Genomic DNA, 16081 nt, shown 5'->3' on the forward strand with positions numbered 1-16081 from the left:
TGTCTTATTTCTTGTTTGTTTCACAATAGAAAATATTTTGCATCTTCAAAGTGGTAGGCATGTTGTGTAAATCAAATGATACAAACCCCACAAAAATCTATTGTAATTCCAGGTTGTAAGGCAACAAAATAGGAAAAATGCCAAGGGGGTGAATACTTTCGCAAGCCACTGTACATATATGCATCTCCTCATGAGAAATAATTTCCCCTTAAGGATCTATAAGCTCCGCCCATTCACAAAAGGTGAACATTTTGAAAGGGTGTGTCGACTATCTACAGGCACTGTAATTCTATACAGACACAGTTAACAATGTATTAATGTTGGCAATGGGTGGGACTATGAACCTATCTCCGTGCGTTAGTTACATACGATATCTCAGACACCACTGGCCCTATTTTGACGAAACTTGGGTGAATGATGTGTCTTGCCATGGAGATCCGACATTCACAAAATTACACTGATTGGCGAAAGGGAGGCGCTATAGAAATAACTGAAAACTTCAATGCATCTCTCTATCAAGCAGTCGAGTCCGTTCTCTGACGTCCCATCCATTGTGAGCTATCAGTGCGGATTTCCGGGCGAGGGAAAAAATACTTAATTGTTTGAAAAATTATCACAATTTGGGGGGGGGCTGCCTCAATCGTGGGAGACAACATGTTTACTGTTGCCTTGTTTAAGTTGGGAGCATCAGTGCTACCAATTAAAACATGTTAATTTAGATCTCTGGCTGTGAGTCACTGTGACTGGAAGGGTGGTAAATGACTCATTCATTGAGGCCTTTACAGCAGAAATCATTTGGGCTTTGCTCATCAGGGAAAGTCCTTGTCAGTTGTCCAACTGCATGTGTTCAACTGAAATGTGTCATCCACATTTAACCCAACCCCTCTGAATCAGAGAGGTGSGGGGGGCTGCCTTAATCGGCATCCACGGCACCCAGGGAAAAGTGGGTTCACGGCACCCAGGGAAAAGTTGGTTCACGGCACCCAGGGAAAAGTGGGTTAATTGCCTTGCTCAGAACAACATACCTTGTCAGCTCGGGGATTCGACCCAGCAACCTTCTGGTTACTGGCCCATCGCTCGAACCACTAGGCTAACTGCCGCCATGTGACAAATACATGCGCTGTCCCTGAGCTCAGAAGTTCAACTGACACCAAGTGACAGTAGATTTGTGCTAATGTTACATAGCCTACATTTAATTTAAGCCAAGTAAGGTTCCTTCAGATACTGTATCATGTATTTTTTAAAGTAATGCATTGCAGATTAAATTGCTACTAAAGGTATTGTACAGACTGTGGAGCTCAGGTGTGTAACTGTCTCCGAACTAAGACAGAGATGTTGAAAATGAGGAGAGAATCACCAGTTACTGATACACACTCACAGAGCTGGTAATCTTCATCTGCAGTAGGGTCTGCAGATACTCCTCAAACGGGGTCAGCTGCTGGGTCTCACGGCTCAACCCCGTCCCTGCACCCATCCCCGGGTTCGGCGCCGAGGCCCTTCTCAGCACATCCGTTTTCATCATGTCTGTTTTGGGCGAGCACACAGTGTCCAGGAGTCCAAAGAACTCACTCCGCCTGCGCAACATGCTCATGGTCATTGCACACCAATTTAGGAGAATGTTATAGAGCAGCCACTAATCCATTTCAGAAGGTGAAAAACACAATGGTGGAAAATAATACACGTTTTGAGCAAAATGTCCTTTGTAGATCACAACAATAAGTCCAACAGACCGAAGATTCTAACAAAAAAGAATGAAAGAACCAAAAGGGACAAAGATAGAAACCAAGGATGAAGAGAGACTTCCAGAACCAATCTAACCAGTCTAGAACTTTACCAGCCTTTACCCAGAATGCCCAGGACTCATGACATGACTCAGTAGAAATCTGGTTTTGACGTGGTTATTAATCGGATTACAAACCCTTTCGCCTCACCCCGACCCCTCCGCTACCCCACCGCCCAATCAAATGTCACCGTTCTCTCCGAGATCACTACACCGGGCCAATGAACACACGTCAGCCATTGTTCTTAGAGCTGGKTTTTTTCCAGAGTTTGTTATTTTTGAAAGAGATCAAAGTCTTATTTCTTACATAATCGCATTTTGTCTGGAATAAAAAGGCAAACGGTGAAAATAAAAGAGAGATTTCTAGGATTTAACCAAACATGTGATAGAGCTATGCAGATGAAGAGTGGGTGGAAAAACATATAGCCTAAAGCATACTGAACTATAGGCTTATAGGCTCTTGCTGGTATAATATATTAGGGGATTGGAACCCATCCAGTTTTTCAATACTCTAGAGCCCTCAAACTCAACTATGGACCTCTGATTTAGATCTGGGACACCCGGTGGGTGCAATTCATTATCAGGTAGAACAGAAAATCAGCCGGCTCTGGACCTTGTAAAGTAAGAGTTGAATACCTCTGCTCTAGAGGGTCTCTGTTCAGGATCTGATCTGGTCTGCTCGACCAGGGATGGGCAACTCCGGTCCTCGGGGGCCTGATTGGTGTCACACATTTGCCCCAGCCCCAGCAAACACACCCGACTCCAATAATCGAATCAGGATCTTCAGTTTAGAACGCAATTAGTTTAACAGCTGTGTTTGCTAGGGATGGGGGAAAAGTGTGACACCACTCCGGCCCACGAGGATAGAAGTTGCCCAACCCTGTGCTAGACCTTGATAACATTGGGTGGCTGGGTGATATGGGTTCAGATTAGTCCACATCTTCCCAGCTGCACGGACCTGTGTCGTTGTTACTGTAGGCCTTACAATGCTAGCTAGTGGTCCTACTACTTTACATCAACGAATCAACCTTACGCCCCAAACATACAGCCAACTGGCAGCCTCCATGCCCTGCCCTGCTGCAGACTAGCATTCACGCTGAGCATAGGTGTGTTTAATGGGCAAGGGCGAGCAGTTAACAGTGAATGTAATGTCACAACAATGGCACCCCTGCCCAGAGGACCAGCTGTCCAGAGATAGCACTGTGGTTAAATCCAAATTGGCACCATATTCCCTATGTAGTGCACTACTTCGGACCGTAGTAGTGGTCAAAAGTAGTGCACTAATACAGTAGGTAATAAGCTGCCATTTCAGACGCAAGACTCAATCCCTCTCCAAGGCCACCAACACTAGGCTCATGCAGACTCATGCAGTCAGCAAGGGAAACTCTTCAGAGCATTTCAGTTCTAAGCTATCGTAACGTGCAGGGGTGTCATGCACCCCCAAAATCTGAGGGGGCATAAAAGGATGTGAGGATGGCTATTTCCTGCAATCTAGAGCCATAATCATTATGCTTAGTTCTATGTAAAAAAAATATGCTTATTTTTCTGCATATCTAAGCATTCAGTCTTAGAAAAAAGGGTTCCTAAAGGGTCATTCGGCTGTTCCCAAAAGAGAACCCTTTTTGGCTTCAGGTAGAACCCTTTTGGGTTACATGKAGAACCCTCTACCTGGAACTAAAAAGGGTTATTCAACGAGTTCTCCTATGGGGACAGCTGAAGAACCCTTTTAGGTTTGAGATAGCACCTTGATCTGTCTGTATCCTCCTGACTGGTGGTTATTCTGTTAAAAAGGATCGGACCCCTTTTTTCAATTTTCGCCTGAAATGACATACCCAAATCTAACTGCCTGTAGCTCAGGACCTGAAGCAAGGATATGCATATTCTTGATACCATTTGAAAGGAAACACTTGGAAGTTTGTGTTAATGTGAAATCAATGTAGGAGAATATAACACATTAGATCTGGTAAAAAATAATACAAACAAAAATTTCAAGTACATAACTACAGAGAACATACAAAAATGCTATGGTAAKAAAAAATATAATTTTACACACCCCAGGAATGTCATACATAATGGATAATTAGCTTCCCTACAGAAAAGACACTAACCTTCACACATCTAGATGGCCGGAGACAGCAGGGGTTCAAACTGTAGAACCCAGTTTCTACATTTGAATATAAAAAAAAATGATTTTGGGGCCTCCCGGGTGGCGCAGTGGTCTAGGGCACTGCATCGCAGCGCTAGCTGCACCACCAGAGTCTCTGTCGCAGCCGGCCGCGACCGGGAGGTCCGTGGGGCGACGCACAATTGGTCTAGCGTCGTCTGGGTTAGGGAGGGTTTGGCCGGTAGGGATATCCTTGTCTCATCGCGCTCCAGCGACTCCTGTGGCGGGCCGGGCACAGTGCGCGCTAACTAAGGGGGCCAGGTACACGGTATTTCCTCCGACACATTGGTGCGGCTGGCTTCCGGGTTGGAGGCGCGCTGTGTTAAGAAGCAGTGCGGCTTGGTTGGGTTGTGCTTCGGAGGACGCATGGCTTTCGACCTTCGTCTCTCCCGAGCCCGTAAGGGGAGTTGTAGCGATGAGACAAGATAGTAATTACTAGTGATTGGATACCACGAAAATTGGGGAGAAAAGGGGGTAAAAATTTAAATACAAAAATGATTTTATCAAACAAAACTATGCTACATCTGGGACCCTCAGGATGACAAATCAGAGCAAGATTACTGAATGTAAATACATTGTTTACCTTCATAGGTGAATGTATCAAACCAGTTGCGTGATAAAAGTTTTTGTTGTTGTTGTGCACTCTCCTCAAACAATAGCATGGTATTTTTTCACTGTAATAGCTACTGTAAATTGGACACTGCAGTTAGATTAACAATCATTTAATCCAGGGGGGTAGTGTCTCTGCTGCTGTTACCAAKAAGCTTGATCTTGCAAGCTCTTGTTAGCCACTTAGTTTGCAAAACCAAGCTGGAGAGAATGTATAGTTATAATTTAATAGTTCTAAGATATATAGCTGGCAAACAGTAGTGAACTTCATACAAGTGTAACTTGATCACCTCACTTAAATTGAGCTGCAGGAGTGACTCACCTCCCGAARCTCCCATTTTGCCTGTTGTGCTTCTTTGTAAACAAACACAAGTGACTGGCTCAAACCTCTGTTTTGGGAAACTAGTACCGGAAAAGCTTCATAATGAAAAATGATCTAAGGGGCGAAATTATGAATGCGATCTGCTTTATCTATTACCTAGTGCACAAGTTGACTGCAGGTATTTATTTTAAAATAAACTAATATTCAAAGCCCCCAAAAAGTTACTTAYCAGAATGCTAACAAAATGCTAACAAGTACACTACATGACCAAAAKTATGTGGACAACTGCTTGTCGAACATCTCATTCCAAAATCATGGACATTAATATGGAGTTGGTCCCCCCTTTGCTGCCATAACAGCCTCCACTCTTCTGAGAAGGCTTTAGATTTTGTAACATTGCTGTGGGGACTTGCAGCCAAAAGAACATTAATCAGGTTGGGCACTGATGTTGGGCAATTAGGCCTGGCTAGTAGTCGATTAGGCCTGGCTAGTAGTTCCAATTCATACCAAAGGTGTTCGATGGGGTTGAGGTCAGGGCTCTGTGCAGTCCTGTCAAGTTCTTCCACACCGATCTCGACAAACCATTTCTGTATGGACCTCGCTTTGTGCACGGGGGCATTGTCATGCTGAAACAGGACAGGGCCTTCCCCAAACTGTCGCCACAAAGTTGGAAGCACAGAATCTTCTAGAATGTCGTTGAATGCTGTAGCGTTAATATTTCCCTTCACTGGAACTAAGGGGCATAGCGCAAACCATGAAAAACAGCCCCTGACCAATATTCCTCCTCCAACTAACTTTTACAGTTGGCACTATGCATTCAAGAAGGTAACATTCTCCTGCATCCGTCGGACTGCTAGATGGTGAAGCGTGATTCATCACTCCAGAGAACGCRTTTCCACTGCTCCAGAGTTCAATGGCAGCGAGCTTTACACCACTCCAGCTGACACTTGGCATTGCACTTAGGCTTGTGTGTGGCTGYTCGGCCATGGAAACCCATTTTATGAAGCTCCCGACGAAAACAGTTMTTGTGCKGACGTTGCYTCCAGAGGCAGTTTGGAACTCGGTAGTGGGCGCTACGCGCTTCAACACTTGGCGATCCCATTCTGTGAGCTTGTGTGGCCGACCACTGCGCGGCTGAGCTGTTGTTGCTCCTGGACGTTTCCACTTCACATTAACACAACTTACAGTTGACCGGGGCAGCTTTACCGGGGCAGCTCTAGCAGGGCAGAAATTTGACGAACTGACCTGTTGGAAAGGTGGCATCCTGAGGGTACTACATTGAAAGTCACTGAGCTCTTCAGTAAAGCCATTCAACTGCCAATGTTTGTCTATGGAGATTACATGGCTGTGKGCTCGATTTCATACACCTGAAATAACCAAATCCACTCATTTGAAGGGGTGTCCACATACGCGTGTGTATATATAGTGTACTAAGGAATCCTCATAGAGAATGCTAACTAAATGCTAACGAGTGTATTGCGAACATTTTGAAGATGCTCACCACTTAGCTAGATAGCTAACTAGCTACTAAATTAGAAAACCAAATGCAAAATTGCAGAGCATCTAGCACATTTCAGACAGTTAACTTAATAGTTATAAGATATCTAGCTGGAAAACATTTAATTTGGCATTCCATACTGTGGTTAGATCACCTGGCACACTCTGCACGACAGTGAGTGACTCAAAAGGTTCCGGTCTCTTTTCGTTGGTCTCTTTTCGTTGTGTGCGTGTAAACAAACGCCACGTGACTGGGGACTACCATAAGCTACATAATAACGTGACAGATGAAATGAAGAACGCAATGTTCTTCACCTCCTAACGTACTGCACAAGGTGAGTGCAGGTATTTACTTAAAAGGTAGCTACAAATATTCAAATGTATAAAAAGATATATAAAAAAATATATTTTATACGGTATTGACGGTATTGAAAAACCACCCTGTGACCTTTTCCAAATATTAGTATTACAGAAAAACATTAAAACAAAACATTTGCTTTCATGGAGGACTGACTAGAATTGTGAGCAAGATCACACAATTTATTGTCATCATGRGCCAAATCTATTGGTTTCTACCCAAAGTGGCAAAGGAAATGTTGTGATCTATTTAATAAACACAAGAGACCAGCAAAATGAATAAACGAGTGTGTTGGTATCTATTGGTCAAAACCTGTTACTTTCACACTACTTTACGGTAAATAATGCAATAACTAATTGCTCTGAACAGGGAGAAAAAACAACACTAGATTCACAGGGAATACATTACATAGTATGGGCTGTGTAAGCAATACTTCAGGCTGCAGCTTCMTACTACTTGTCAAACATAGAGAATTGATGATACTGTATACTGGTTGTTCGGGTGRGATTGRCATGGGTGTGKGTTCCGTGGGTGGCTTAAAAAAGAAAGACTCCTCATGWCTTTCTCATTGGTAGGAAGACGTTTGGTCCAAATCGGATGTTGGAAACCATATTTATTGAATTTGATCTGAAKTCTACAAATTAAAATGACCAATTTGTCTGCAATCAATTCATTTATCKGAGATACAATTACATTTGAAACAAAACAATTGTTCAGGAATGCCAATCGTACCTGTTTCTAACTACAGAAACCATTTCAGAACAATCTGAGATGGTGGGTGTCATGGCTTGCTGAAATGACACGGAACGACGCACCAAAGACCCCTGTTCATAAATAGCCCATAGCCTTTCATTGAAGGCTAAAGGAAGGAGGGTGGAGTAACTGTAGTCGAAGGGCTTCTCGTTTTACCATGGCCCTCCCAAKCTTAGTTACCACTGCTTCATATCGCAGTCCAGGAAGACCACCAGGGTCATTTCACACCACAAGGGGGAGGATCAAATCACCCCCTAGTAGGAATCCACCTCAACACAACCTCCTGCCAGCCACTATACACCCAACGCTCTATTTTGGGGGGCTCAGATTGCCTGTACCGCATGTCTTTTAAGCAGGCACGCACCCTCCAGGTAAACACGACAGTGTAYGGTGTCTGTTCCCGTGTTTTCCTTTAGTCAACACTCCAACACCGTACATACGTCTTTGACTAATGACATAGTACCTCGCTCTACATCACGTAGAGGCCCGGGAAAGGCCGTGACCTCATGGTCTGTACAGACCTAAACACAGACTGAAATGGCACGGGCAAACATGTGGCCGTAAAGGTCAAAGTGTCGAGATGTGGCAGCGTAGACCGACTCTGTGCAGTGACCGCGACAACGTGAACTAGGCTTCTCCAACTCTGCGTTTCTAATGTTCATAGGACACATCTTAATGCTCAGATACTTCCAMAGCTGCTTTTCTTTCTGCTTGCAGTGAATAGGCCTGTCATCGGATTTAGACCAGGAGAACCATGTGAAGTAGGAAACAACCCTCAAGCCTTTTGTGAACTGACCCTTTCTCACTCTCCAACCATCAGAGAGGGTTTCATGCAGTCTGGGMAAGAGACATTTCTGTTTATTAGTCATTTGGTCAGTTGTGATTAGAGATGTTTCCTAAACCACCAAAATAAAGGAATGCTGTTTTGGTTGCGTCTATTGCTCTGGCTCCTGGCTGTCACTCTGGCAAGTTCCTTTTGGATGATCTGGCAGTACACCGTGTCTATCCATATATGGTTTGAGACATGGTAGGTATGTGGAGTGAGGGATAAGATTGCAATATGTTTGTGTGGTCAAACTTTACTGTACCTCCTTGGGGCTCGTTGGAGACCAGCTGCATGCATGAGTATGTATCAAAGTAGGCCATTGTGGAAATGAGAACCAGGTCTTACGTAAGAGAGAGAGACACGTCAGACTACTTATGCACCTTCCTCTCATTTCAAACCGAAAATAGAAGGTATGACACTTCACAGATCTATCACCCAGACTGAGAATGTGCCTGTGGATGGGGATGAAATGGCATGCCCTTGTAGATGGTCCTTCTGGGGGAATGGATGTTGTCAGGGACATACTGGTTAATTAGTCTGCTATGGACGGAGGAGCAAATATCTTCTGCAGTGGTGAGAACATGAGACATGAACGCGTCGGGCCAYATAGGGTTACAGAGACTGCACTTTGGGGCGATGGGGTGGGTTCTACACTGCTGTACAATCTAACATGGACAGACATCTGGCTATTAGTTTCGATTCAACAATTGAAAGTTCATGTGATGAATTTACGGATTTGAGGAGACAAGCTTTAGAAGGTCCTCATCAACATTCGGACTCACCTCACACCTCTCAGAGAGAGTGTGTGTGGGAGAAGCAATGTAGGCTATAGTTCATTCTTACTCAGCTACTTAGGCAGCCAGTGAGATACATATTCATTTAACTGACAAGAGATAGGCCTGGGCCAATCACTTGAATCTCGGAATCACTTGACATCAAACGGCCATTAAATGCACCTGCCTTCCAAAGCACAGAGCTCTCGCTCTTTCATATTCTGTAAGCACATCTGGTCTGCATATTATCTCAAAAGAATCGTACGTTTTATTGTTTTTGTTGTTTTGAATTCTATTTTTCTATTTAAATKTTCTTGTATGTATTTGCTGCTTTAGGTTACGGGTCATATTTTCCAACAACAATCAGTGCAGTAACTAACCGTATGTTGGAACTGAAACGACAAAAAATAAAAGGGGGAAATAAATCTCTACTGTGAAATCAGTGGAACACTGGACATGCTTGCCAGCCGTAGAGCCCTTTACAAACACGTCTACTGAGAGTGACTTGTAGCATAGCCTCTCTATCTTGTCCCCGAGACTAATTTGTTTCTGGAGGGTGTGTCAATAGCTTTCGGACCATTTCCCTGCATTCTTTATCACTGGATAGGGAGGACAACGTGGTGGACTGATTTGTCATATCATACTGTGGCCAGTTTGATTCTCTCTCTGTCATTTTCCTAACATCCTTCACAATACATTCATAGACACATAGTCTACACGGCAAGGTAGGACTCAATGCAGAACTCTGTGCAAAACGATGGGAGAACTATCAGGGTATCACAACAACTTCCTGTTTCAAAGGTCTGTTTCCTCTCCAAAGGAACAACAGTTACTTCTACCCTGGGGACCAATCAATGGACCTGTTCCCTTTGAAAAGAAAAAAAATCCACACAACACCTGGCATAATGAACTGCTGTCCCACGGTGATTGAAAACCAGGAACGATGGTTTTCAAGGAACGATGGTTTTCAATCACGCCATCAGGAACGATGGTTCCTGATGGCGAAATACCTGATGGCGGAKATATAAGAACACAGACAGGCCGAGAGGCACACTGTTCATGTCATATGTGTTACACTAGAATGAGCTCGTTCGTAGTCCTCTTCCAAGATTTCTCTCAAAAAGGGGTTTCTAATGAGAAGATTGTGATCAGCACTGGCAGTCTGTTTATATTAGCAGAGCTACAACAGCCACCACTTTCTTCTATACCACCCTCTTTTCAATTTACGGAGGAAAAGATGTTAAATTCACCAGACGTAATGTTGACATTGGCCGGTCAGTACATTCCAAAGCTCCCTACTGGGGGCTCTCGTTGAGGTCACAGGGAGAACAGTAGTGAAACCTGAGTTTAAGAGTAAAGAGGAAATAACGCCAAGTTTTACGAGGACGAAACATGGAACTACGCCTACTGGACCTGGGAGGCGGTCTTCTTCTTCGTGTCAACCAGGCGAAGCGAAAAATGGAAGTGGCACGTCATCCTTTCGGTATTTGGACAGGCGAAAAGCAAACATTACTGAAACGTATGGTACTGACATGACCATTTGACCACATTAGCAAGAGGACAGTGATGCGGTCTCTCTGTCGTCCAAAGAAGAAGTCCTCCATCACGACAGCACGGGAAAGAATAAGTCGACCTTGCGGCGATCGTCCTTGTTGGATGCCCTGACACACTAGAACGGACTGACGCAATCATCAGCCAGTCATTTGCCTTTGCCCTGAGAGAGAGCCGGATCAATGACGAGCCGGGAGTGATCAACCATGACGGCTGCACTCGATACAGATCAATCCTGGCAACCCATGCTCTTTTTAAACAACCACGCATCATTATAGCCTAGATACAGTGTAGGTTAAGTTCATTTTGGATATGAGATCTCGAGTGAAAAGTCAAGGCCTGTTTTGCCTCATCACTCAAGGCAAGAGCAATCAAATGTTTCCAACATGAGCATAGATCTATCATGTCAGATATCTTGATCCAGAGCAGCAGATAGACTCCACCACAGACCACACATTAGGCCTGGGGGAAACATAGGTCATCATCACTAAATGGATGAGCTTAACCCGGGAGCTGGCAAGTGGGGCACACACTGTGACATCATCATTGTCAGACAGGGGACAGAGAGAACCCGTCCACATCGCCCCACCAGAGAGAGAGAGAGAGAGAGAGAGAGAGAGAGAGAGAGAGAGAGAGAGAGAGGACATTCTGTGGTCTGACGCAGAGATGAGTTGGAACATTGGAGGAAATCCTGTTCTCATATGACAAGCAAACATACACAGTTTGCAAGAAGAAATGACTAGATTTATATTTTATATTGTTCCCAAACATCTGYTCRTCTCAACTTTCTATCAACGGTGAAGTCAACAACATCKTGGTTTGTTTGTGTTTTCTTCTTGCCTGCATCTCAAGAGTCAATCTCAAACCAGATAAATATTTATTCAGTTCATGTTTTAGGTTGCTAAGCAACACGCGTGGTGCAAGAGCCAATAATCTGCATGAGGGGGGCCCAGGGTCAACKTCTGCTTCAGAGAAACACTGGAGGCACTCACTTGTTCTGMCTTCTCTCTCTGCGCTTGTGATCCAGGCTCATCGTGTGTAGGCCTACATCGCCGATTTAATACTGTGGAAACCTGTGGTGAATGTTTCAAGTCAATTTTAACTATCGGTTATTTCCTCCAACACGAGGTTCAAACAGTCACAGACAAAACACTGACTGTAGAACACACCCACTTGACTCGAGAGATGTGCAAGCTATTAATAAGCAAGTAGTCCGGCCTACACATATCTTCAACTCACCCCAACTATGAATTGCRAGTGAAAATATCAAGATCTAATGCATTAATCAAGACGTGTTTCCTTTTCATCCCCAACTGAAAGTACCGTAAGATAACCATTTAAAGGAGACCATTCGCCAAAAACTTAACTGGACTGGATCTAAGGTTTTGATTGGGCTACTTACAGTAGCTCATTTACAATCTGGTGATTCCKTGTTGAGCAGTATCATTGAGTTGTTGTTTCATGAGCCTTGAGATGTGTGTGACAAGCTAAGGAAGAGAGCGATGACTGTGTTTTGTATTTTCTGTCACAGCAAGGAATGCAGGGAGCCGACACAAGACATGACAAATGACAGTCATTTGTTCACCACTATTGTTTACTGGGAAACAAATAGCAGACAGCATTAGGGGCGAGGGGGGGAGACCAGGTTCAGGTGACACACTGATTCACACAGGTGATTCACACAGGTGGCCAGGGCTACTGTGATTAGGCTGCACTCGTGTTCTCTCACGGTGTTGATGAGAGGGTTACAAAGACAGAGAGACGTCTCCTGCCGATTACAGGTCCTACAGCACAGTGAGAAGGAAGACCTGAGTCCTTCCCATAGGAACACAGGGATGGGGCCACACAAAAACATGTCCCAACAGTAGTAGGGGAGAGTGGGGGGAGACCAGACACTCCGACACCTGTCCTTAACAAGCTCAGTGTGTGTGGTAGACTAAACCAGATTAAACAGAMCCTATTTGTCATTGAAAACGTGGTTGAGAAGTTTCCTTCTCCCCCTTAATGCTTCACTCTTCTCCTCCTCCTCCTCCCCTGTGGAGCTCCCGAGTGGCGCAGCGGTCTCAGGCACTGCATCTCAGTGCTAGAAGCATCACTACAGACACTATGGTTCGAATCCAGGCTGTATCACAACCGGCCGTGATTGGGAGTCCCATAGGGCAGCGTACAATTGGCCCAGCGTCGTCCGGGTTTGGCTGGTGTAGGCCGTCATGGTAAATAACAATTTGTTCTTAACTGACTTGCCTAGTTAAATAAAAGTTTACTTTTAGTGTAGCCTGTCGTTGAGTTGGCTACCGGTTTCAGGAGAGCAGTTCCCTTTAGGGAAAGAGACTGAGAAACTGAGGTGGACATATCCCGTGAAACCACACAATGACAGAAAGGCAGAAGTAATATGAAAAGCAACACATAATATCATGCAAATCATTAGGCTACTGCTATCATGCCTGGGAAAAATCTGCATATCCCTACATCTCTCTCACATTCTCTCCCTGTCTTTCTCACGCTGTCCCTTATTTCCCTAAAACACGGCACTCCCTTTAATGCCTTCGCTCTTTCCTTCTCCCCTTAACCCTTCACTCTTCTCCTTCTCTCCTCCTCCCCTGTGGAGAAAATTGGTTATCCTTATCTCTTTCAATGCTCCTGAGCTCTTTCTCCTTTGTCCCGCCTTCCATCCTTGGAGTCATGTGGAAGAATTAGAGGTGAACCTATTCAGGCGGTGAACCTATTCAGGCCTCCTTGAGGGTCAGAGAAGGAGTTAGGGAGGAGGGGGAGGGGGAGACATTAATAACACTGCCACTCGGCAGGTGGGTGAAGGAGTTGTGAAAAGAGGGAGGAAGAGGAGGAGGAAGAGGGAGTATGGAACCCCCTCTGTCCCAACAGGGAAAGGGGACGTTGGGCCTATCTCCCCCACTAGGGTACCAGTCCCCTGACCTCCCACTTCATTAAAGGTTCACCCATTATGAATGTTAATATTGCTCTCGAATGAGCCATTGATCATGTTTTTGCGAAATTCCTACCTCGAGAAATGTTTCATTTAACGGAGGCTCTAGCACATTTCTCCTATTTGTCTGCCTCTTTAGCCCAGGGTGTATATCATGGTGCAGTTGCCAGAGATATTATAGAAAGGAGATACGTTCCTTCATTCAKTGGATTCCTATCACACCCCACCTCCCCCCAGCAGACTGTCGACCAATCGCGTGCACACAGCCATGCAATCTCCATAGAAACATCAGCAGTAGAATGGCCTTACTGAAGAACTCAGTGACTTTCAATGTGGCACCGTCATAGGATGCCACCTTTCCAACAAGTCAGTTCGGCAAATTTCTGCCCTGCTAGAGCTGCCCCGGTCAACTGTAACTGTGGAAGAACTTGACTGGCCTCACTAATGCTCTTGTGGCTGAATAGAAGGAAGTCCYCGCAGCAATGTCCCAACATCTAGTGGAAATCCTTCCCAGAAGAGTGGAGGCTGTTATAGCAGCAAAGGCGGGACCAAGTCCATATTAATGGCCAATATTTTGGAATGAGATTTTCGACGAGCACATACTTTTGGTCATGTAGTGTAGCTACGTTTGCTAGCTAGCTAGCTATCCAGCCCACAGAGAGAGCATTGCATTGTGGATTTTGTAGTGAACTTGAGCCACAATGAGTTTACATGTTGCTACCAACCTTATTATAATGCCAAAATTAAACATTTGTTCACAAAAAAAATATTTTGCTCAAATATTCGTGTTATTCAACACTGTAAATTAAAGGAAAGGGGGTGGATTTTTCCATGAAGACTCTCTCACTGAGAGGAAACAAGCAGGCTTGGGTTTCAGCCTTGGCAGTGCCCTGAATGTCCAGTGAACAGCATGGGGTACATGGCAAGGGACGGGGACCCTGCGGGAATCCAGGGCCAGACCAGGGGTGTGGATCGGAACAGCGCAGGAGAAGGAACTCAGGAAACTAGAGAGGAAAGCCCCATCTCAAACTTTAAAACCCTGGGCCATTCACAGCTCAGTACTGTACTCAGTACTTACCCGACAAGAGCTCGGGCATTGTCTGTATCTATTACAACTATCGACGCATGAGCGCCAGTCAAACAAACAAAGCCTGTGAGGGTTAGATTCATCTCAGTGAGTCCGGGACTCCAGCCTTGCCCTGTGGCTGCAGTCTGGAACCCTCCACTACACTCCACTAAAACAGTGTGAGAGAAAAGCAACTTGAGGAACTTTCAAAGGGCCTCCTCGAAGTCCCCCGACAAACCACTTTCCCCTTCTCTATTAAACGAACGGGTGTCAGGCCAACAGACAGGCATGTGGCTACAATTAAACCACTAGACCCAGGCTAACATTCCTCCGTCTGCTCCCCCGCTGCTGCAGTCCCCATCGAACCTGTCAGCTAAACATGCCGTTATTAAGGGCCAAGACTGGCACAGAAATGTGTTCAATTTCTTGTTGTGGAGTTGTGGTTCAGCCCAAAAAAAACTCACTTTCAGTTGCTGCTCTTTGAGCAGAGTCGCCCTCCCTGATTCCATCGGCCGGTCAATGAGAGAGTGAGAGCTGCCTCAATGTGTGTATGGGAATGTGTGAGTATAAGTGAGAGTACCTACAGTGTCAGTCAAAAGTTTGGACACACCTACTCAAAGCTGTCACCAAGGCAAAGGGTGGCTACTTTGAAGAATCTCAAATCTCAAATATATTTTGAGTTGTTACGTGATTCCATATGTGTTATTTCGTCGTTTTGATGTCGTTCACTGTCATTCGACAATGTAGAAAATAGTTAAAACAAAGCAAACCCTGGAATGAGTAAGTGTGTCAAAACKTGTGACTGGTACTGTATGTCTGTGTGTGTGTTTGTCTGTCTCCTTCTCATGCTAACCCTGGCCAAACTCCTATGAGAAGTGAAAAACTAAAAGGAGTGTTGAACTTGTTAAAGCCACGAAAACATTCTCCCCTTTCAGAGCCGGGATTTGAGCAGTGTACTATGTAGTATGTGTATGGTCTACTTGCTATGATCCCTCTAGCGTAACTGAATTAAGAGCTTATTAGGATTATAGGAACGTAAATGATTAGGCTTTCCTCTGTCATGGAATGTTGCCATGCTGTGTGGCGACCCGTCGCTCAGTGCAGATGGGGCAGAGCTCCGACCTGAAGATCACTGACGTTATGATTCTACCTTGTTCCCAGTTGTCTTGAAAGCACCATAAATCCARWGAATGCCAGACTTTGATGACAACGTTTTATGACAAAATTTGCCCACAAGAAGGACCGCCGCGCCACCTTCCTGTTCAAGTGAGCAYAGCATAACGGTGAGTCCAAAAATGTCTTGTATGCTGCTRTATAAATGATGTAACATGCCAGGGAGATATGTAYACTGTAGCTAAGAAAGTAATACTAAGTGTATGTTGTGTAGTAAGCTGTTAGTAGCCCATGTGCCTCACCCTAATAATTTGGTCCCTTTCCCCCT

The 16081-nt window shown here is 44.9% G+C and overlaps 1 protein-coding gene across 1 annotated transcript in view; it reads right to left on the reverse strand.

Annotated features, from left to right (window-relative positions):
• The window catches only part of fnbp1b (formin binding protein 1b), a 91986-nt gene extending 76814 nt beyond the window's left edge, over positions 1–15172 (reverse strand). Inside the window, 1 exon segment of the mRNA XM_070443742.1 lies at positions 15105–15172. Coding sequence (XP_070299843.1) covers positions 15105–15149 — 45 coding nt within the window. The 5' untranslated portion in view covers positions 15150–15172.
• Positions 15173–16081: the final 909 nt, after the last annotated feature.

This window comes from Salvelinus sp. IW2-2015, linkage group LG5 (assembly GCF_002910315.2).
Source record: "Salvelinus sp. IW2-2015 linkage group LG5, ASM291031v2, whole genome shotgun sequence".
NCBI classification, from domain to species: Eukaryota; Metazoa; Chordata; class Actinopteri; order Salmoniformes; family Salmonidae; genus Salvelinus; species Salvelinus sp. IW2-2015.